The sequence below is a fragment of the Candida jiufengensis genome (assembly GCF_024610255.1).
Source record: "Candida jiufengensis strain CBS 10846 chromosome Unknown scaffold1, whole genome shotgun sequence".
In the NCBI taxonomy this organism is placed as follows: domain Eukaryota; kingdom Fungi; phylum Ascomycota; class Pichiomycetes; order Serinales; family Debaryomycetaceae; genus Lodderomyces; species Lodderomyces jiufengensis.
Window position 1 is genome coordinate 409,985 of NW_026261562.1, and position 22,752 is coordinate 432,736.

Genomic DNA, 22,752 nt, shown 5'->3' on the forward strand with positions numbered 1-22,752 from the left:
TCATAATCTAATTGTTATTGTTTTCATATTTCGCTGATAACAGTTTTTTTAAAAAAATGATCTTATTATTAACATATATATAATGTAAATTAAATCTCTACTTAAGTATATTGTTCTAAAATTTTTGGAATTTTCTTTTGAATCAGTTTTAATTTTGTTTTTCACCATCTTTTCAAATGGATAAAATCAAAAGTATCATAAACCGTAAAGGTGAAAGTTCGTCTTCATCTTATGAAGGTCATCCACATGATTTAAATGAAAAAGCTGGTATGGAAGTTAATCATAGAGTTGTTAATGATGATTTTGAAGCTGATAGAAAACAACCAGATATTGAATTAGTGGTTTCAAAATCTCAAGAATTCGATCCAGTTACTTCAAATTTAATTGCAGATATTATTGATGATGGTTATGCTGGTGTTCATGTTGAAGATGATTCACCATATCCAGAAGTCAGAGCTGCTGTACCAAGTTCTGATGACTTTGAAATGCCACAAGCTACTATTAGAGCTTGGACTTTAGGTTTGATTTTAACTACAATTGGTGCAGCTATGAATATGTATTTTTCACTTCATTCTCCAACAATTGTTATTTCAACTATGGTTACATCAATTTTAGCTTATCCAATGGGTAGATTTTGGGCTTTTGCTATACCAAATGTTAAAATTTTTGGTATGCCATTAAATCCTGGTCCTTTCAATTTAAAAGAACATGCAGTTATTACAATTATGGCTAATGCTTCTTTCAATGGTGGTGCTGCTTATGCCACTGATATCTTGGTTTCTATGAATAAATTTTATAACATTGATTTTGGTGTTGGATTTGCTTTAGTTGCAATTCTTTCTACAAATTTAATTGGGTTTTCATTAGGTGGATTAATTAGAAAGTTCGTTGTTGATAGTCCTGGTGCTATTTGGCCACAAAATTTAGTTACATGTATTTTCTTAACTAATATGCATATCAATGAAAATCATCCAGCAAATGGTTGGAGAATTTCAAGATTATGGTTTTTCTTAATTGTTTTCATCGGTGGATTTATTTATTATTGGTTCCCAGGTTATATTTTCACCGCATTATCTTATTTTTCATGGATTACTTGGATTAAACCAAATAGTCCAACTATTAATCAAATTTTTGGTTCATCTTCTGGTTTAGGTATGCTTCCAAATTCATTTTCATTAGATTGGAATCAAATTGCTGGTTATGTTGGTTCACCATTAATTCCACCAGCAGGTACTATTGCAACTATTTTCCTTTCAATGATCCTTATTTTCTGGATTATTGTTCCAGCTATTTCATTCACAAACACTTGGTATGGTGATTATCTTCCAATTTCTTCATCAGGATCATTTGATAGATATCAATTAAAATACAATGTCAGTAGAATTATTGACAAAAAGACTTTAACTTTTAATGAAAAAGCTTACAAAGAATATTCTCCATTGTTTTTATCAACTACATTTGCTATTTCATATGGTTTATCATTCGCTTCAATTTTAGCTACTATTGTTCATACTGTTTTATTCCATGGTCCAGAAATTGTTGATCAATTTAAACTTAAAGAAAAACCAGATGTTCATAATAGATTAATGGCAAGATATAAAAGAGTTCCAGAATGGTGGTTTTTAATTTCTTTCCTTATTTTCTTTGCTTTATCTATCGTTACAATTAGATGTTGGGATACTGAAATGCCAGTTTGGTGTTTAATTGTTGCTTTAATTATTGCAATTGTATTCTTATTACCGGTTGCTATTATTTATGCTAAAACTAATATTGCAGTTGGTTTAAATGTCGTCACTGAATTTATTATTGGTTACATGTTACCAGGTAAACCAATTGCTATGATGTTTTTCAAAACTTTTGGTTATATTACTAATAATCAAGCTGTTACTTTTGCTCAAGATATGAAATTAGGTCACTACATGAAAATCTCACCAAGAAACTTATTCTGGTCACAATTCATTGCTGCTATTTGGTCATGTTTTGTTCAAATTGGTGTTATGAGATGGTCATATGGTGCTATTGATGGATTATGTGAACCAGATCAAGCCTCATCTTTCAACTGTCCTGGTGCTAAAGTTTTCTTCAATGCTTCAATTATCTGGGGTGTTATTGGGCCACAACGTCAATTCTCACATGGTCAAATCTATTACGGATTATTATTTTTCTTCATTGTCGGTGCTATTTTACCAGTTGTAAATTGGTTAATCTTGAAAAAATGGCCAAACAGTTTAATCAAGTATTTACATTGGCCAGTCTTCTTCTCAGGTACTGGGTTAATTCCTCCAGCCACTCCATACAATTATACGTCATATTGTTGTGTTGGTTTGATTTTTGGATGGTGGATTAAAAGAAAATATTTCCACTGGTGGGCTAAATATAATTATTCTTTATCAGCTGGTTTAGATATTGGTCTTGCTTGGTCATTATTGATATTATCATTAGCTTTAGGTTTGACTCAAACTGAATTCCCAAGTTGGTGGGGTAACAACGTTGTTAATGGAACCTTAGATACCAATGTTACTACAAACATTCGTAAAATACTTAATGAGGGTGAAAGTTTTGGTCCTTCAAGTTGGTAATTGTGTAAATATATATATAAGTATTTGTCTAAGTGTACAATACAAACAGTTTTTAATTTCGAATTTTGAATATTGTATCAGTAAATTTGATCCTAAACTACTATTGTTTTAAAACCAAACTAAATTTTAACACTAGGAGCTGACAAACAAAAATATATTTCTCTCATTTTTCTAAAAAATCAAGACAAAAAAGAGCAAAAAAATGACTTGGACGAGATTTGAACTCGCGCCTCCGAAGAGATTAGAAGAATAAAGCAAAGATGTAATCAGATCACACCGATTCCTTACTCTAACGCCATAAACCGGACTCGGCCACCAAGCCTATATCTGAGTTTTGCTAATGCTGTGTTTTTTATCACTTCAAAAATTTTACCAAACTCACCACTATGTACGAGTTTTTTCAATTTAATAATTGACTCAAAATTCTTTCGGATTTTTAAGAAAACACCAATAAGTGTATTATCGCATTATCGTATTTTCTTTGATTTCTTTATTTTGGAATTCAGCGAAAAGTACGCTTATTACAAGCTTTTATGACTTATCTTTTTTTTGATAAAAACAAAAAAATTGTAGTTTACATTTTGTTGCAAAAACTTTATAAAAATTATACAATTTTCTCACCAAAAATCTACTGCTACTAATAATACAGACTCTTCAATCTACTAAAGTATTGAAGAGTTAGAAAAAAGACTTTTTTCAAAATAGTTCTGCATTTCTATTGAATTTATCATGAATTAATTTCAGAATGTTTAATTTATTTAAGTATTGTAGTAAAGATGTGTTTTGATACTTTAATTTTAAGGTACACATTTTTCAGGTACCATAAATTGAAAAGAAATTAAATTCATTTTACAAATCGTCTAAAATTAACAATAAAGTTGGAAGTTTCTTTATTAAGTCGTTTAGATTATTATATTTGGTTTATTTAAACAACAAATTATCGTCTAAAATTTACATTATTCAACAATATGACACAAAAATTACTTATTATTAAAATATATTGTTAAATAACTATCCAATCAACACTACATAATCACACAACACTTACTACCAGAGCCTAATTTTGAATGATTTTTAGTAGATTGATTTACTCTTTGTTGTTGTTGTTGTTGCTGCTGCTGTTGTTCCTTTTCAGGTTCGACATTATTAATTCCATTTTTATTATTATCCATCATTATACTATTTTTTGGTTGATCTAATTTTTGTTTTTCCTTTTGTTGTTTTCTCTCGGCACTAATAGCAGCTTCTTTTCTCATAATTTGTCTTACAACATCGACAAACGCTTCATCAACGTTAGTTTTATACATCGCACTAGTTTCATAAAATGGCACCAAACCCCAATCTTGACTAACTTTAACACCATCTTCAATAGAAAGTACTCTATCCTCATCTAAATCACATTTGTTCCCAACCAAAACCATAGGTACATTCTCACTATCTTTAATCCTTAACACTTGTTCACGTAATGCTAATAGTTCTTTTAATGAATTTTCATCAGTTACTGAATAAACTAAAAGAAAACCTTTCCCACTTTTTATATAAAGTTCTCTCATTGCAGTAAATTGAGCAACACCAGCAGTATCTAAAATTTCCAAATCGCAAGCTCTTCCATCAACTTCAATTTGTTTTCTATATGAATCTTCAATAGTTGGATCATAACTTTCAATATAAACACCTTGAACAAATTGTACTGTTATTGAGGATTTACCAACCCCACCAGCACCAAGAACAACAACCTTATAATCTTGAAAATAATTAGTATTAATTTATAATCTTAACATATACTCTAATTGAACATACCTCTCATCTATAGTTTCTTGATAAACTGTTTACCTTTTTTGATAAATTAAAATAAGTTTTTTTAATTAAAGTGATAAATATTATTACGCGATTTTTTTAACTCTAAGTTTATCTGGAGTACTAGAGTTTAAACTACATTAATTTATTTCATTCAAGTTAGGGACCAACCTAAACGTGCAAATTATATTAAAATTAGCCTTTGAATCAAATACTTATTATTCATTACTTGTTAAAGAAGATAAACCCAATAAACCTAATAAACCAAATTTAAAATATACGTTTTCACTTATTAATATAGTAATATAACCAATAAATGGTAAATAACCTTTAACGGTACCTACTAAATCATTTTTTTGATTAAGATATGATTGTTTCTTAGCATATAATGATAAATCATCTACTGCATTATTATCACCTTTTGTTAATAATAATTGTTTTTCCAGATTATGATGTTCTCTTAAAACTCTATGTACAATTGGTATAGTTTTACCTTCTATTTCGTAGACAACTATATCTCCAACTTTCTGTTGTTTGTCTCTATTCCATAAAAATAATATATCACCTCTTTGAAAAGCTGGTTCCATTGATCCTGATAATACAACAACTATTGGTGAATGAGAATTTGCTAGTATCGATAATGATTTCCAAATCATAAAAGCTGATGAAAATACATAAGCAAGGGTTAAAAATTGCGTTAACTGCTGACGTAAATTCATTATAGTGTTGTTAAATAAGTATTAAATAATTCTTCGTGATTGTTATGTAATTTTAAGAAACGTAAAGAAAGGAAAAACAAAAAAATCAAAAGTAAATTATATTTCGTTGTTCTCTTTTTTTCTTTGTTTCATATTAATCATATAATTACCTTAATGGATTCAGATGATACTTCAAAACCTCGTCCAAGTTTTCCAATCAGGAATCCTAGTGTCTCATTCAGTGACATAGAATCTCAAGAAAGATTGAAAAGATTTACAATATCATCACAACCATCATCAACTAACGTTTTGGATCATGAAAATATATTACCTCTAACTTCAAATACAACTACATCCTCTGGTTTACCATCTAGACAATCATCATTAAAGAGAAAAGATGAAAGTATATCATTCAAAGTGAAAGAACCAAGTCCACCTTTTGAACCAATAAGTACGAGTTCATCAAGAAGAGGATCCATCAAGAAAAATAAAACTATAGTTGCTTCGCCTGTTGGACCGCCTGTTCCATTCCAAGAATATTTGTCGAAAGAAGATGATGGAAAATTCCATATTTTATTAGCATGTACTGGATCAGTTGCAACTATTAAAGTTCCATTGATTGTTGATAAATTATTTCAGAATTTTGGTCAAAAAATATCAATACAATTAATTGTTACCAAGTCTGCTACTCATTTTTTAAAAGGTTCAAAAATAAATGCAGATGTTAAAGTTTGGAGAGATGAAGATGAATGGACAAACTATAATGAAATATACTCTACCACCACCAGCTCAACAGAGCAACCACCACCACCACCATCGTCACAACAACAACAACAACAACAACAACAACAACTTTCAGTCAATAAAAAACCTAAAAATCCATACGATAAATTAATATTTCACAATTACTTAAGAAAATGGGCTGATATAATGTTGGTCGCTCCTTTATCAGCAAATACATTAGCTAAAATTTCAAATGGTATAGCAGATAATTTATTAACTTCACTTATTAGATCATGGTCACCTTCACAACTTAAAAAACCAATACTTGTAGCTCCAGCAATGAACACATTTATGTATACCCATCCAATAACTTCAAAACAATTAAGTACTATATCATCCCCTGATTTTGGAATTGAAATCTTGAAACCAGTTGAAAAAATTTTGGTATGTGGTGATATAGGTATGGGTGGTATGAGGGAATGGACAGATATAGTTGATATTATGAGAAGAAAAATTTCAACGTTGAAAGCTGAAAAAGATAGTGTTGACGATGTTGAAGAAGAAGAGGAAGAGGAAGAAGCTGACGAAGAAGGAGACGATTCGGAAGAAGATGACGATGACGATGATGAGGACGAAGAGGGTCTGGGAAATGAAAGTGAGGAATATATATTTAATTCAGAACAGGATCAAATTTCAATTAATATTATTTAAGTAAGGTTTTTAGATATCTTGTTGTATTTATTCAAAAATAAATCATATTTAATTATTTGATAGTATTCTCTGTATCTTTGGAATTAGTGTTTGCTCCTTGCTAGATATAAATCTGTTTTCTTGGTTTCAGACTTGTTAGTATCTCACTTCGAAGTGTGCTTACGGAAAATAAGGAAGTTGATATAAGAGTTGACCTTTCGTTACTTTTCTAGTTAAAAACTCAATTTATAAGGCGACAAAGACGCTGGAAATTTGCCTAACCTTTGCTTCGATGCAATTGTCACAACTTTTCATCTGAGTCAATATTGTGTATTTGTTCAAAAAATAAACTACATTCTACTATAAAAACGACGATTCATTTAATTTGGTGATAAGATACGCCAAGTAGAATAATTATTGCAGAAAACTACAACAATTTGAATTAAGTCAGCAATGTTATATTGAGATCCCATAAACCCCCCGATTTAAAGAAACTTATTTAGTGACTATGATGCATGGCTAAGGGAATTAAATATGAACTAAAATACAGATTTGTTTTATTAGCCATACCAGCATAAGCATTGTATAAACCACATACACTAACTGCTATTCCGACACCAGCACCAGCCTTAATAACCACTGGCATAGCGATAAGATAACCAATACCTTGTAACAAAAAAGTCATAAAAATGAAGAAAAACATTGCAACTAAAGAAACAACTGATTTCAAAGTACACATTAATAACATAAATGAAACAAGTGCCCAACCTATTAAGTAGATTCCAATTGCATTTTCTAATTGTGTTGGATCTTCCGTCATATATGCTTTCACAATACCAAAACTTTCAATTTGAATAGCTCCAAAAGATAAGAAAAATGCACCATATGATCCAAAAGCGACGTATGAAAAAGTATTACCACGGAAAAAATCCCAAATTGACGCAAGAATTTGAAGAAGTCCAGCATAGAAAATACACAATGAAACAATCACATTTGGAGTATGTATACCTCTAGTATTTAATCCATAAAGACTGAGCACTAGATTCGAGATTGAAAATGAAACTAAACCAATACAAGTAGCATTACCAAACTCCCTTGGTTTATGTAATCCAACATCCATAGTTCCTCCAAAACTCTCTAATAAATCTTTTCTAAGATATTTCTTGTTTCCAAGTATAACATATTCATTATTGTCACCAAAAGTTCTTACTTTACTGACAGGATAAGTGGAATCATCATCCAACTCATGTTTGGAATTAATAGAAATAGAATCAGTTGACATTTTTAATATCTAGTGATTGTAGTGGTTTACGTTGAAATTTCAAAATACAAAATTATAGATATTTATGACTGATTTTATATTTTTGCAGCCAACATGGTACCTCTCGTAAAAAAGAAACACAATCTCGTAAATCTTAACAAAAGCAAAATTAATTTTTTCCCCACAAAATATTAAAATAACAGACAAAACTTATTTGAAGAAGTTGTTGAAAATATGCTAAACAGCTTAATATGGGGGATATTTACATACCCATTTCGAATACCCCAATTTTATGGTCGACGAAATTTTCTTGGATCTTGAGTTTTACAGTGTTGATCAAAAAGTTCAAGGGATAAATTTGCGGAGAATTAACATATTCAACATATCAAATTACTATTTACCTTCTATTTAATCTTGAATTTGTAAAATATTTAAAATTGGGGAAACATTATATTCACGTACTAATGATAAATATTTTGGATTTTTACTTAAATTAAATAATGAAGTAGTTGATTTATGATTATTTACGATATCTTTTATAAATTTATATTCATCATTATAATTATTTTTACCTAAATGATTTTTAAAATTTTCTCTTAATATTTTTGAGAAAATTAAAGGACATTTTAAATCTAAATCTGACAACCAAACAACTAATAATTCATTTAATTCTTTGATCAAAATTTTAAAATTAATTTGAGTCGATCCTATTAAACTAATTTTTAAATTTAATTTTTGTAATTCCTTTTTGTTTGGTATCAGTTGATAATTGATTTTATCATTTAAGATGAAAGTTATTGATCTTCTTGTATTGAAAACTGCTTCAAAATTATAATTTAAAGCATTAAGGAAAAATTTAAAACAATTAGCAAATCTTTTTAAAAATTCTTTATTTTCAAATAATTGTTTACCGTTTAAAATTAATTCTATATTAAATTCCATATTTGGTGACGCAATCATGTATTTATTTAAATCTTTTAAATCAAATTCTATTGAAATATCCCAATCATCACCAACTCTTTGAATATTTGGCATTGTTGTTAATGACTAATATGAATTTTGAAAAATATTCTTGGGAAATGGACTGAGTTTATAAGATTATAATAATTTGACACGAAGGTATTGTTAATCATTTCTGAAACATATTGACGATAATTAATTTAATATTTTTTAAGTCTGAAACACACAATGTCATGTTTTTTGGGACACGTCAAAAATGATGTTTTATTGAAGATTATAGTTGTTACCGTATTTTGCAATATAATCAATTGCTTGTCAAAGTAAGAAATCGAAGTAAGGAGAGACTTATGAGCTTATTTGAACTACTTTGAATGCCTCACATGAGAGAACAATGAACATGATATTATTCCTACGAGGAGCAAAAAAAACATATATTAGTAATAACATATTGTAATGACTCAGAATCATATAATTTGTAACATATTTTCACAACTCTGAAAAATAATATTATTTTATGAAACAGATCTTTAATTTACTCAATTTTACATGATATCGCATGCATCAGGTACATAAGTTAGAAAATGATCTAGCGCTCTTGACGACACTTCAAATCAATGTCACAAACAAAGAATAACGACAGAGAGTAATGAAATTAATTTCAACGATTGTGATTTATAAAAGATGAGAATTTCATTTAGATAATAGTCAAATCTTTGAAACTTTAATCGTAAACTAAATTAAAGATCTTAGATCTGTAAATTTCAAAAGATCTTATTATTTTAAGATAAACAATACTTATAATAATTTAAATAATTTCAAATAAAAAAAAATGAATAATTTCATCCAAGAAAAAAAAACTGAAATATGATATGAAATTTTTATCCGAATTTAAATCTCTCAAGAAAAAAAAGAAAAATCTTTTACGAATATTTTGATAGGTTTTTTGACTTAAATTATATTTTATCTGAAATATTTAATCACAAGAGCTTTGAAAGGGTGGTTGTTAGTATAAAAACGACTTATGATCAAAATTTATAGTGTTCTTTTAAAGTTAAAAGATGGGCCTGCCAAACAATTTTTGAATATGAAGACATCTGATTGTTGAGTAAATTAGTTGCAGATCAAAGTTGGAGCCGTTTAGTAATTAAAAATTTTTAGTGTCAAACCTTAATTATATTGACATACACATCATGCACAATACTTTTAATTATCTTGAACTTTGAATTATTCGTCAGTTTTGAACCATAATTTTTTTTTTTTCATAAAATGCCTTGTGATTACTTTTCTTTTTTTATCTTATCGTAATGAATTAATTTATCTAACGTTTCTCCAGGCGTCAGATTCAGGGGAATTATTTTTTTTCTTTTTTCATCATTAATATACTTACAATTTAGAATTTATACTGATGTCAAATTTGAGATGCCCATAACCATATAAAAAATAAACCACTTCAACAACATAAATATAAAGAATAATACATAAAATAATTATTGTTTTCAACAATAATTTAGATCTGAAATACATTATTGGTAAAATTATAACTTGTACATTTAATATGTCTCATAATCGGAGCAAACCTAATCCAAATTTGATATCTTATACGAATTCAGAGGCATATATTATGTGGAGAGGGTTTAAACAGTTTTTTGTTCAATTTTTACTTCTTTCATACGGCACCAAAATTTGATTTTTAATAGTTAATTGAAAAATTTATTGATTTTTTTTTCTTTTTTTTTCTATCAACTAAATTTTTTTTTTTTCAACTAAAATTAAAAGGAATAAAGTGTGGATATTCAATATTTAAATTCAAAACCAATGAATCGGCATTTGTTTATGCCATACTTATCATCAGCTCATTAATGAATGTAAAAACATCAACGAATAGCTTTATATTTAAACCATTAAACGTTTAATGAAAGTTTAAACAATAAAAAAGGCTTAATAATTCAACTAATTTTTTTTTACAATTATGTTTCAATGCTTTTTATATTATGTAATTAGATAAGAGAGAGGTTTTTGTGTAACGTTTCACATTATGTAGCAAATTTTCGCCTTTACCATAATAGAAAATAGATAACGATTTTATTATTCAACTTCAAATATATAAATGGTTAGGTAAATTCCTCTTTAAATTTTTAAACTCTTCTTTTCTCTTTTTAAATTAGTAATCATGTCAAATTCAAGTGCTATCGAGCCATATGCTTTGGACGAGAAATCTCAGCAAAAGTTTAATGTAGCTACTGATGAAGAATCAAGTGGAGAAATTTATAATCATGATGACGAAACAAATTATTTTCCACAATATGCTGATGAATACAACCCAAGAGGTTATAGAAAACCAACTGAACATGAAGAGAAGACTTTAAGAAGAGTATTAGGTAAATTTCAATATTCTATTATGTTAATGTGTTTTGTGGAATTTGCTGAAAGAGCTTCTTATTATTCTGTTACAGGAATTTTATCAAATTTTATTCAACGTCCATTACCAAAAGATTCTCCACACGGATGGGGGGCACCTCCAAAAGGAAATGACAACGCGCTGGCAGGAGCCTTAAATAGGGGATTACAAACTGCAAGTGCTCTTACAAATTTGGTTACATTTTTAGCTTATGTTGTTCCATTATTTGGCGGTTATATTGCAGATGTAAAATGGAGTCGTTGGAAAACAATTCAATATGGTGTTGTATTTGGTGGTATTTCTCATGTGCTTTTCATAGTCTCCGCTGCACCCAGTTTAATCGAAAATCAAAAAGCAGGATTGGCAATTTGTATACTTGCTATTTTTACGTTGGCTATAGGTACCGGATTCATAAAACCAAATTTATTACCATTAATGCTTGATCAATATGAAACTCCACAATGTGTTAAAAAGTTAAAAAGTGGAGAAGAAGTTATCATTGATCGTGAAAAGACAATTGAGAGTGTTACTCTAGTATTTTATTGGGCTATTAATATTGGTGCATTTTTCCAATTAGCTACATCATACTGTGAAAGAAGAGTTGGTTTTTGGTTAGCATTTTTTGTACCATTAATATTATATTTACTTATGCCAATAGCATTTTGGATTGTTAAACCAAAATTAAAGTTTGAAAAACCTACTGGTAGATCAATTATTACGGTTTTCATTAAAATCTTAACTGTTGCATTGTCAGGTAATTTTATTAAACGTTATTTCGCAGGAACATTCTGGGAATACGCCAAACCAACTAACATGAGAGCAAGAGGTAGAAATTACTTCAATTCCAGAAAACAATCACCAATTACTTGGACTGATCAAGATGTTTTAGATGCTAAACAAACCGTTGATGCCTGTAAAATTTTCTTTTACTTTATTTTTTTCAATTTAGCTGATAATGGGTTAGGATCAGCTGAAACTTCATTGATTGGTGCTATGACTTTAGATGGTGTTCCAAATGATTTATTTAACAATTTCAATCCATTAGCCATTATTGTTTTAATTCCAGTTTTAGACTACATTGTTTACCCATTATTAATGAAATATAGAATTCCATTTAGTACAATTGCTAAAATTGCAGTTGGTTTTATTATTGCAGCAATGTCACAAGTTGCGGGTGCAGTATTACAACATAAAGTTTATCAAACATCTCCATGTGGAAATCATTCAACCAATTGTGAATCCCCAGCTCCAATTTCTGCATGGCAAGCATCAAGTATTTATATTCTTGCAGGTGCTAGTGAAGTTTTCTGTATGACTACAATTTATGCTTTAGCTTATACAAGAGCTGCTCCATCAATGAAAGGTATGACTATGGCTTTATTCTTATTTACTTCAGCTATTAGTGCTGCTATAAGTTTAGCCGTTACAGCTGCATTAATTGATCCATATCTTATCATTGTTTTCGGTGTTATTGGTGGTGTTTCATTCCTTGCTGGTATAGTTGTTTATATACAATTCTATAACTTGGATAAAATTATGGCTGAAGAAGAAGCTGAAAGAGAAAGAATGATTGCCGAAGAAGAACATGAAGAAAAATCACATATACCAGAAACTGTTTTGGATCCAATCAATAGTAACAACACTGCTTTAGAACCAGTTGTTTCAGCAAGAGCAAACTTAAGATAAGACAAGAACTTTCAATTCATAATATAGAGATAGTGTATATTATTTCAATAAGAGACATTTAATTACGTAAAAAATATTTTGTAGAAATTAATTAATAAGTAATGAGAGAGAATTTTGAATAAATACTCTAAAAACTTGAAACACTTTTTTGTACTCTAAATATTTTAATGTCTATAAAAGAAATAAAAGGCAACGCAACGCAATTTTTTTTTTTGACTAAACAATTTGTTTAAAAATCACCTAAGGTGGCATTATAAGTGGTATTTTTATAATCTTGATAGAAAGTAACATGTTGAGGAACTGAAGAATTGAGACCACATTGTTCATCAAAATTAGTTTTGCCAATTCTCTCATTAATATAACCTTCAAAATCAGATAATTTACATGAGAAACCAGGACCAGTAGCACATTTTGGAATTGGAACAACAGCATCATTTATAATATATCTAACGTAAGAATCAACACCACATTGATATTTTTCAGTATAAATTCTAGCACCTTGTGGTACAATTGATGAATGAACATATGGATTTGGGAATGGAATATAATCGGTTGGTAAGTCATTAGCTGGTTCTAATAAACCTAAAGCAGCATGATAAATCTCTAAATCAGTATCATGTGAGAAAGATAACCAAATTTTGTTTGGGTTAGCATTATCTTTTAATAAAGCTAATGAAGCGTTTAATAAAGTTGCACCAATAGTAGTTGTGAAATTATTACCACCACCATTTGAATAATAATTATTTAAATCGACTGAATAAGAATACTTAATAAATTCTTCATTAGTAAATAAATCGCAAACTGGTGAGCTACCTCTAACATTGATTTCAAAAGCACACCATGAAAATAATCCATTAACATCACTTCCATTTAATTTAAGACCTGGATTTGGTTTGTTTAATCTATCAGCAATAGTAGTTAAGAAAGATGTATTGTATTTAGCAATAGTAGCTTTGTTGGCTGATGAATTATATTTAGGACATGAGTTTCTTGGAGTTAAACTATTAGCACCACTTGTTGCTGCTTCATCGATAATATTGAATTTAACGGTTTTGCCTTCGTTGAAATCATCCCCTAAAAATCCTCTTGCAAAATATCTTGAAGTTTCATAACATCTACCTGAATTTGATGAGAAAACTGGTAAAGTTGAGTTGACATTATATAATGTTCCATATTTTGATCTAAAAAAAGCACCATGTCTTAAAGCATCAGTGGTACCAGCAAAAGTACCTTCAGAATTTTTTGGTGATGTTTCTTTTTCATAATATTGTTTATCTTGAACAAAATAAGTATAATCGTTTAAAAAATGCAAATCTCCATTAAAAGTACCATTATATTGTTTGAATTTACTATAAATACCTTCATATTGCACACCGTTACCTTTTGATGGATATCTTTCACCATGTCTTGAAAATAACTGTACTTGTTGGACTATACAACCATCTGGAATAGCAGGATCAATACCATAAGATTCTCTACTAATATAAGGAGCAGAACCACCAAGGAAATTCAAAATATTGTAACCATCAGTTTTTAATTCTTGAGGAGTTGCAACATCTTGATAAATGTTTTGACTAATTAACAAAAGACCACTGTTAAGTAAATTTGAAACTGATACCATCCTTGATTATTGATGCAAATTTACAATACAATTAAGGAGAACAAATTCTTTCTACTCCTATTTATACATTACTATATCACAATGGTAAGCGATTGATGTAGAAGGGTTATTATCTTTAATTAGGGGAATTAATTAACTGTAATTGGTTTTTGGTATATTTCCACCACGTGTAAAATAATAATTAATATACGAGCCGCATCAATTTATTACCGATCTTTGTTCGATTCCATGGATATTTATAATTCACTTGATAGACCAATAAATCAATTTTTAATGCAAAATTTGTCTTTAAACTTAAATTTGTTGAAAATCTGTACAAACACACAGCGACAATTGAACTATCATCAAAGCGTATACTGTACGATATGTCAAAAGGGTGTCAAATTTTGAATGGTAGTCAAGAAATTTTTTTGACACATCGTATATTTGTTACACAAACTTTAAACTTAGTATTCCACAAAATAATCTCTTTAATTTTACGAACAACAGAAAAACTAAATTATTATTCATTTTTACCGAATAGGAATTAATTATCACCTAAATGGGAGACATCATAATTAGTGCTGTTATAAACTTGATGAAAAGTAAGATGTTGAGGAGCTGAAAAATTAAGCCCACTTTGCTCAACAAAATTGACTTACCCGATTCTAATGTTAAAACACGTTTCGAAATTCTGATAACTTACATGGAAAACTGGACCAGTAGCACATTTTGGAAATGGTACAACTGCATCAATTATAATATATCTTACATATGAGTCTGTACCACATTAATATCTTTCAGTATTTCTTACCCCTTGTGGTACAATTGAAGATACAGTCTTGGAAAAGCAACATGGTCAGTTGGTAAGTCATTTGCAGGCTCTAGAAAACTCAAAGCAATATGATAAATCTCTAAATCAGTATCATTAGTAAATGATAACCAAATTTTGTTATTTCTGGACTCGTCATTTAACAGATTTGAGGAAGCATTTAACAACGTTGAACCAATTATTGTAATCTATACTCAAAACGAGGCTTCTAGTCATCGTCAATTTTGATTAATGAATTGGTTTGAAGTAAATCTCCTTCCACCACGTGTAAAAATTTAATACCCAATGGACCTACTAAATTGAATACCAATTGTTCTTATGACTGCAAATCAAACTTTAATCATATCTAGCGTAATAGCCCGTAGCACGAATTAGTCAAAAACTTAAATTTCGGATAAATTATTAATGCACCATGGGTTCAAAATGGATTAAAATAAAATCTACTTAATTTTTTTACACAAAATCTTATATTATTTTACGTCTTAATTTTACGAACATGAACTAAAAAATAAAAACTAAAAAGTAATTAAAAATCCCCTAACGGAACATTGTATGTAGTGGTATTATAATCATAATAAAATGTGAGATGTTGAGGAACTGAGGAGTTAAGTCCACATTGTTCTGCAAATTTTATATCACCAATTCTACTATTGATGTACGTTTCAAAATCAGATAATTTACATGAAAATCCAGGACCAGTAGCACATTTTGGAATCGGAACAACAGCATCATTTATAATATATCTAACATATGAGTCAGAACCACATTGATATTTTTCAGTATAAATTCTAGCACCTTGTGGTACAATTGATGAGTGTACATATGGATTTGGGAATGGAATATAATCAGTAGTTAAATTTTCTGGTGGTAAAAGTATACCTAAGGCACTATGATAAATTTCCAAATCTGTATCATGTGAAAATGATAACCATATTTTATTATACTCTGAGTTATCTTTTAATAAAGCCAATGAGGCATTTAATAATGGAGCACCCATAACTCTTGTAAGTTCATTGCCCATTGAATTTGAGTAAAATTTTGACAAATCTTGAGCATATGAGTTTTTAATAAATTCTTCATTGGTGAATAGATCGCAAACTTGAGATTTCCCTCTAACATTAATTTCATAAGCACACCATGAAAATAATGACGAAACGTCTTTAGATGTTAAATTAAGACCTGGATTCGGTTTATTTAATCTATCAGCAATGACTTGTAAATATGATGTATTATATTTTTTAACTAACGCATCATTTGCTGAGGAGTTATATTTTGGACAAGCATGTTTAGGAGTTAATGTGTTTACACCCATTATGTCGGCTTCATCAATAATATTGAATTTAACAGATTTACCTTCATTAAAATCATCCCCTAAAAATCCTCTTGCAAAATATCTTGCAGTTTCAGTAACTCTTCCTGAATTTGATGAAAAAACTGGTAAAGTTGAGTTGACATTATATAATGATCCATATTTTGATCTAAAAAAAGCACCATGTCTTAAAGCATCAGTGGTACCAGCAAAAGTACCTTCAGAATTTTTTGGTGATGTTTCTTTTTCATAGTACTGCTTGTCTTTAACAAAATAGGTGTAGTCGTTTAAAAAATATAAATCTCCTTTAAAAGTCCCATTGTGTTGTTTGAATTTATCGTTTATAGCTTCAAAACTTTTACCATCGCTTTTTGATGGATATCTTTCACCATGTCTTGAAAATAATTGTACTTGTTGAACTGTACAACCATCTGGAATAGCAGGATCAATACCATAAGACTCTCTACTAATATAAGGAGCAGAACCACCAAGGAAATTCAAAATATTGTAGCCATCAGTTTTTAACTCTTGTGGAGTTGCAACATCTTGATAAATGTTTTGACTTATTAACAAAAGACCACTATTAAGTAAATTTGAGACTGAAACCATCTTTGGTAATGGAAGTAACTAAATTAATTGAACTGACATGGCATGTAGTTGAGTATTTATAACAAAGAGGTATTTGATTTGGTTTTAATTCCACGTGTATTTCAATTTATTGATATTTATTGTTTTAAATTTTGAAACCTAATTTTTGTGATTTAAAAATTGGAAAAGTTCATAATCTTATTGTTTCAAAGAAATTATTTAATTAATTGGACTACAAAAATTCCTCGGAATGAACTGCATCTTCTCAATCTATTTACAATATTTATTTCTTCGGTAAAATTAATCTCATTTTACTTACAGTGAATACACCGATTAAATCATTTGATTTTAAAGAATTTAAAATTTCCCTTTCTTCTGGCCAATCTAGATCAGTATCGGATTTATTATTATCCATTTTTCTAGATGTAAAATAATTTATAATTTCATTCATACTTTTCCCCTTTTTTGCTAACCCTGGTTGAATTTTGGCTTTGTATTTAAATTTTTGTAAGGCTGACCATGGAGCAAATACTGGAACTAAACCAACGATTGTATCAATAGAACTTGGTTTTGGTGTCATCAAGTCCATTGTATTGAGAAAAGTTGCCAACAGATTATCTTCCTCTGATTCTAGTAATATTTTTTGAATTTCTCTTTCATGTTGCTCCTTGTTGTAATTGTTTGGTTTTGCTTCTACTGGTTGAGACTTTTGGTTTTGTTTTTGCTTTATATCAACATCCTTCTTTTTCCCACCAAGCATATTCATCCTCAATACTTTTTCTTCTTCATCTTGATCAGCATACTTAGCAGCTTTTTTCATCTTCGCTTTTTTACCCCTCGATGATATTTCTTCACCAACTTCTTCCAGATCTTGCCCTTCTACTGCTTCAACTTCTGGCTCAGCATCTTTGACGTTTGTGATTTTTACATCCACACCTTTCTTTTTGTTATCTAAAATTCTGACTATTCCGTGCTCTTTATCTCTACCAACTCTTTGTTCTTCATGCAATTTTGCAGATTCTTCATCAACTAAACAATAAAAGCCAAATCCCATTACTAATTGAGCTGGTGGTAAGAATTCTTTTTTAGCTAAATAATTAAATTCTCCAGGAGGTAATATACCAGAAGAATTGTATTTTGATACTTCTGTACCATGTAAGATCCAAGCAGCAGTGTTTATTTTACCAGTCCATGCATGAGAAGTTGACATTGAGAATATACCAGCTTGTAATATAGTTGAAGGTGGAATTGATTCACCCTTCATTGGATTTTTAATAAAGACTTTCAATGACCCTTCTATTTCTGAACTCACCAAGAAATCATCATCACTGAAATATTTAAAATAGATCAAATCGGTTTGCATATTATCTCTACCAGCTAAACACAAGTATCCTTCACTTGTTACAAACCAGAAAAATTTCTCAAACCAAAACTTTTCTCTTTCATCCTTTTGTTTGAAACCGTTTTCACGTTGCAAATTTTTAACCAAATCTTGTCCAATTTTTTTTTCAGCATTTTTGTATGCTATTTCTGCTCCTTTTTCAACTTTGGCTTGTTTTATTTCAGCTTCCTTTTTATTGTCAAAATAATATCTAGCATTGGCAAATGAACTTTTGGTGATATCTATGCTGACTGAAACACCTTGTGCTGTATGCTCTTTTATTTTACGTTTTGGAGTATCTTCGAAATCACTATCGGAGTCGCTACTACTTTCGCTTTCCAGTTCTATTTCAGTTTCTTTCACTTCTGGATCTTCTAATTTCAAATTGACTCTATTATCTTTCAAGTTTAATGGCAATTCAACATAATTTGCAATCGAATTTTTCTTTCTTTTCTCCATTTTCAATGCCAATTCGATATTTGTCCAGTCCATTTGTTTGTCAACAAAACTTTGTATATATTGCCTACATTCATCGACTATATTGGCGTGAAGCTGTATTAATTCACCCTTTTTAGCATTAATTGCTTGTTCGTTTTTCAAATCTTGAATTTCTTGATCTCTTTTGGTTCTAGCCTTTTCTAATCGTTCGGCAGCTAGCTTCTTTTGTTGGATTACTTTTTCGGATGACTCATTGATATGCAATTCATTGATTTTCTTATCTAACGTTGAGGTGGTTGACATTTTCAAGTTTTGAAAAGAAATTATGATGTAATACATACAAAGATGAATTTTTTCAAAATATGAAACAAACCAAATTGGATTGAGCCGCATTCATTCATCACAACTTAATCAAAACAACTACAAGTAATGAAAGATATAGATCTTGACAAATTAGTGAAAGCCATCGAAAAGGGTAAAAAAGTTACGTTTTTCAATGGTGCAGGTATATCAACCTCAGCTGGTATACCAGATTTTAGATCTCCTGACACTGGATTATACTCAAATTTAGCAAAATTAAATTTACCATATGCTGAAGCGGTATTTGATATAGATTATTTTAAAGAAGACCCTAAACCATTTTATACATTGGCTACAGAGCTTATGCCTGGTCAATTTCCACCAACGAAATTTCATTATTTAATTAAATTATTTCAAGATAAAAATAAGTTAAACAGAGTTTATACCCAAAATATAGATACATTAGAGAGACTTGCTGGAGTTGAAGATGAAAATATAGTTGAAGCTCATGGATCGTTTGCATCCAACCATTGCATTGAGTGCAAAGAAGAGATGTCTTCTAATACTTTCAAAGACTTAATGGAAAAAGGAATTCCAAATTGTGAATCATGCAAAGGATATGTCAAACCAGACATTGTATTCTTTGGAGAAGGCTTACCTAAGAAGTTTTTCAGTCTGTGGGATGATGATTGTGATAATGTTGAAATAGCTATAATTGCAGGAACTTCATTAACTGTCTATCCTTTTGCATCTTTACCATCAGAAGTTGACAAAAAATGTATTAGAGTATTAGCAAATAAGGAGAAAGTCGGAGACTTGGGAAGTAGAAAAGATGATATATTAGCTCTTGGAGGATGTGATGAATTTGCCGAAAAAATTGCTAGATCGTTAGGTTGGGAAAAAGAATTAGATAAACTATACGATGAAGGTCAAAATAAATATACCACCAAAAAAGAATCAGAGCAAGAGAAAATTGAAGATATAAAATTTGAGTTAAAGAAAGTTGATATTAAAGAATCAAAATTTAAAAATGAAGACAAAGATGAAGTTGATATAGATGTTTCAAATTTAATTGAAAAATTAAAAATATAGAAGAAAAAAAATTTGGCAACCAAAATTAAAAAAATTGTTTACAAACAATTTTTAAACAGTTATGTCAAGAATTAATAATAGTCAATATGGGTTTATGACTACTACTGATGATATTGTAAGTAAGAGGATCGGAACAACTACAATAAAACAAGTTGAAAGGGAAGCTGTAATGGCAATTAATCTCCTGAAATTTGATAAAATGGATGTTGGAATTGCAATTTTAGACTTCAAAATCTCAGAGCTTTTTTTAATTAATTTTAATGATTCACCATCATTTGTTAGAACTGTTAATCAAATTGATATTCATACTCCAACAACAGTTATAATTCCAGATTGTCAACAGATTGAAAAATTAAAGTTTGTGTTACTTTCAAATCTTGATGATGATGTCAAACAAAAATTGGGAAAATTGAAAATGTTTGATCCTTTAGTTGGTAGAGAAATATTGAAAGAACATCTGTTAAATGAATTCAATTGTAATGACTTAGTTGCGGGTGCCGCTGGTGCTCTTATAAATACTTGCGAGGAAATGAGATTAATCAAACCAACAAATAAATTTAAAATAACACATGTTGAAAATCGTAAATTCATGTTGATTGATTCTTCTACAATAAAAGACTTGGAGCTTGTTTCAAGTTCGAGTGATAAAGGTCTTACATTTTTCAAATTTATAAACAAATGTACCACCAAAATGGGTCAAAGATTGTTGAGAACGTCAATTTTGCAACCCTTAACCGATGTTGAGGACATCAAATTAAGATTAGAGTCAGTAACAGAATTGAAAAACGAAGATCAAATATTATTTTGTATTAAAAGTAAATTGAAACAATTACTGGACTTGGATTCATTATTTTCTCATTTATTAGATGATTCTGGTAATCAAGAACAACGAGTTAATAATATTTTGTTACTAAAAACAAATTTAATGTTGATAGTCGAATTAGAGGAATGTTTAAATGTGAACTCGCCAATTTTACAACAGATCAAGGAAATATTTCAACATAAAAACATTGGGAAATCGTTAGAGTTAATTGACAAATATATAAATGAAGACTGTAGAATCACCAAAAATAATCGTGTTGAAATTGCTCATCAAAGAGCGAATGCAGTGAAAAGTGGACTCAATGGATTTTTAGATGTTTCAAGAAGTGTAAGGGACAAAATATTGAAGAAGTTAATGATTATGTTCAAAAACTTGCTGAAGAACATGATCTAAACATTGATTACAGGTACGATCAAATCAGAGGATTTTACTTAAGAATTAAAATTAAAGAAAAGCTTACATTGCCAACAGAATTTACTAATATTATTCATAAAAAGAATATAATTGAATGTACTACTATAGATTTGCTAAAACAAGGTTCAAGATTGAATGATATCGTAAATGAAATCAACGTTGTTAGTAGTTCACTCATTAAAGAATTATATGAACAAAGTCAAGATAACTTACCAATATTTTTTATGGTTTCAGAATCAATTGCCATGCTTGATATGTTGTGTTGCTTTGCAGACTTTGTCAATTCACAAACTGGTTCATACACATGTCCGGAATTTGGCAATTATACTCATATTCGTCAATCTAGACATCCTATATTTGAAACTTTATTTGAATTTATTCCAAATGATTATTCATGTGTTCCTGAGCTTTCAAGATTTCAAATTATAACTGGTGCAAATATGAGTGGTAAATCAGTTTACATCAAACAATTTGCTTATATTTTAATTATGGGTCAAATGGGGTTATATGTACCTGCTGATTACGCCATTATCAAAATTCATGATAGCATATTTTCTCGTCTTTCATCAGATGCTCATATAAACACTTCAACTTTTGCAAATGAAATGAATGATATGAATAATATTTTGAAAACAGCTGATGACAATAGTTTATTATTGATTGATGAATTGGGTAGAGGTTCAAGTTTAAGAGATGGGTTTGCCGTTTGTTTAGCTATATTAGAGCATTTGACTTTTTTGAGAGCTACTGTTTTCACAACTACTCATTTTCAAGAAATTGCAGAAATTTTAGGTAATAAATCTTGTGTTTTATCTTCTCATATGAAATCAGTTGAACAATATGGGAAATTAAAATCTGAATTTAAGTTAGAAGCTGGGAAATTGGGGACCGAAAGATACGGTATAAATTATGCTGAATCATCACAGATTTTACCATCAGAATTAATTACTTGTGCCAAAGAACTAATTGAGCCATTAAAATCAAAATCAATTAAAAATGACTCAAAATCAATGTCTAAGAGAAGAAAATTAGTTTTAGAATTATACTTTGCCTTAACTCAATTGAAAAATTTAGATTGTGATATAAATTATAAATTAGATTTGTTAAGAACCTTACAAGCTAGATTTGTTGATGAGATTAATGAAGCTACTGCCACTAATTAAAATTTTTTTCTATATAGTCT

General features: G+C 29.3%; 11 protein-coding genes across 11 annotated transcripts; 5 read left to right on the top strand and 6 right to left on the bottom strand. All coding sequences in view use genetic code 12, as the record gives it.

The window, feature by feature from the left end:
• Positions 1–176: 176 nt before the first annotated feature.
• On the top strand, positions 177–2,579 carry OPT1 (oligopeptide transporter; the record flags this gene model as incomplete). Its single annotated transcript, XM_051764597.1, has 1 exon — positions 177–2,579. One exon carries the CDS (start codon positions 177–179, stop codon positions 2,577–2,579), a length of 2,403 nt encoding a protein of 800 aa, XP_051617994.1.
• Positions 2,580–3,604: 1,025 nt separating this feature from the next.
• Positions 3,605–4,386, bottom strand: RSR1 (Ras family GTPase; the record flags this gene model as incomplete). Its single annotated transcript, XM_051764598.1, has 2 exons — positions 3,605–4,323; positions 4,380–4,386. The coding sequence occupies 2 exons, from the start codon at positions 4,384–4,386 to the stop codon at positions 3,605–3,607; spliced, it is 726 nt and encodes a 241-aa protein (XP_051617995.1).
• A 208-nt stretch (positions 4,387–4,594) lies between these two features.
• On the bottom strand, positions 4,595–5,095 carry KGF54_003954 (signal peptidase complex catalytic subunit; the record flags this gene model as incomplete). Its single annotated transcript, XM_051764599.1, has 1 exon — positions 4,595–5,095. One exon carries the CDS (start codon positions 5,093–5,095, stop codon positions 4,595–4,597), a length of 501 nt encoding a protein of 166 aa, XP_051617996.1.
• Positions 5,096–5,248: 153 nt separating this feature from the next.
• On the top strand, positions 5,249–6,508 carry KGF54_003955 (phosphopantothenoylcysteine decarboxylase complex subunit; the record flags this gene model as incomplete). The annotated part of the gene is made up of 1 exon (XM_051764600.1): positions 5,249–6,508. The coding sequence occupies one exon, from the start codon at positions 5,249–5,251 to the stop codon at positions 6,506–6,508; it is 1,260 nt and encodes a 419-aa protein (XP_051617997.1).
• Positions 6,509–6,986: 478 nt separating this feature from the next.
• Positions 6,987–7,769, bottom strand: KGF54_003956 (acetate uptake transporter family protein; the record flags this gene model as incomplete). The annotated part of the gene is made up of 1 exon (XM_051764601.1): positions 6,987–7,769. The coding sequence occupies one exon, from the start codon at positions 7,767–7,769 to the stop codon at positions 6,987–6,989; it is 783 nt and encodes a 260-aa protein (XP_051617998.1).
• Positions 7,770–8,156: 387 nt separating this feature from the next.
• Positions 8,157–8,783, bottom strand: KGF54_003957 (uncharacterized protein; the record flags this gene model as incomplete). The annotated part of the gene is made up of 1 exon (XM_051764602.1): positions 8,157–8,783. One exon carries the CDS (start codon positions 8,781–8,783, stop codon positions 8,157–8,159), a length of 627 nt encoding a protein of 208 aa, XP_051617999.1.
• Positions 8,784–10,878: 2,095 nt separating this feature from the next.
• Positions 10,879–12,792, top strand: PTR2 (Ptr2p; the record flags this gene model as incomplete). The annotated part of the gene is made up of 1 exon (XM_051764603.1): positions 10,879–12,792. One exon carries the CDS (start codon positions 10,879–10,881, stop codon positions 12,790–12,792), a length of 1,914 nt encoding a protein of 637 aa, XP_051618000.1.
• A 229-nt stretch (positions 12,793–13,021) lies between these two features.
• On the bottom strand, positions 13,022–17,142 carry KGF54_003959 (histidine phosphatase family protein; the record flags this gene model as incomplete). Its single annotated transcript, XM_051764604.1, has 4 exons — positions 13,022–14,366; positions 15,055–15,060; positions 15,207–15,412; positions 15,772–17,142. 4 exons carry the CDS (start codon positions 17,140–17,142, stop codon positions 13,022–13,024), a joined length of 2,928 nt encoding a protein of 975 aa, XP_051618001.1.
• A 262-nt stretch (positions 17,143–17,404) lies between these two features.
• On the bottom strand, positions 17,405–19,243 carry KGF54_003960 (uncharacterized protein; the record flags this gene model as incomplete). Its single annotated transcript, XM_051764606.1, has 1 exon — positions 17,405–19,243. One exon carries the CDS (start codon positions 19,241–19,243, stop codon positions 17,405–17,407), a length of 1,839 nt encoding a protein of 612 aa, XP_051618002.1.
• Positions 19,244–19,369: 126 nt separating this feature from the next.
• On the top strand, positions 19,370–20,332 carry HST2 (histone deacetylase; the record flags this gene model as incomplete). The annotated part of the gene is made up of 1 exon (XM_051764607.1): positions 19,370–20,332. One exon carries the CDS (start codon positions 19,370–19,372, stop codon positions 20,330–20,332), a length of 963 nt encoding a protein of 320 aa, XP_051618003.1.
• A 61-nt stretch (positions 20,333–20,393) lies between these two features.
• KGF54_003962 (MutS family protein) lies at positions 20,394–22,732 on the top strand (the record flags this gene model as incomplete). The annotated part of the gene is made up of 2 exons (XM_051764608.1): positions 20,394–21,352; positions 21,442–22,732. 2 exons carry the CDS (start codon positions 20,394–20,396, stop codon positions 22,730–22,732), a joined length of 2,250 nt encoding a protein of 749 aa, XP_051618004.1.
• Positions 22,733–22,752: the final 20 nt, after the last annotated feature.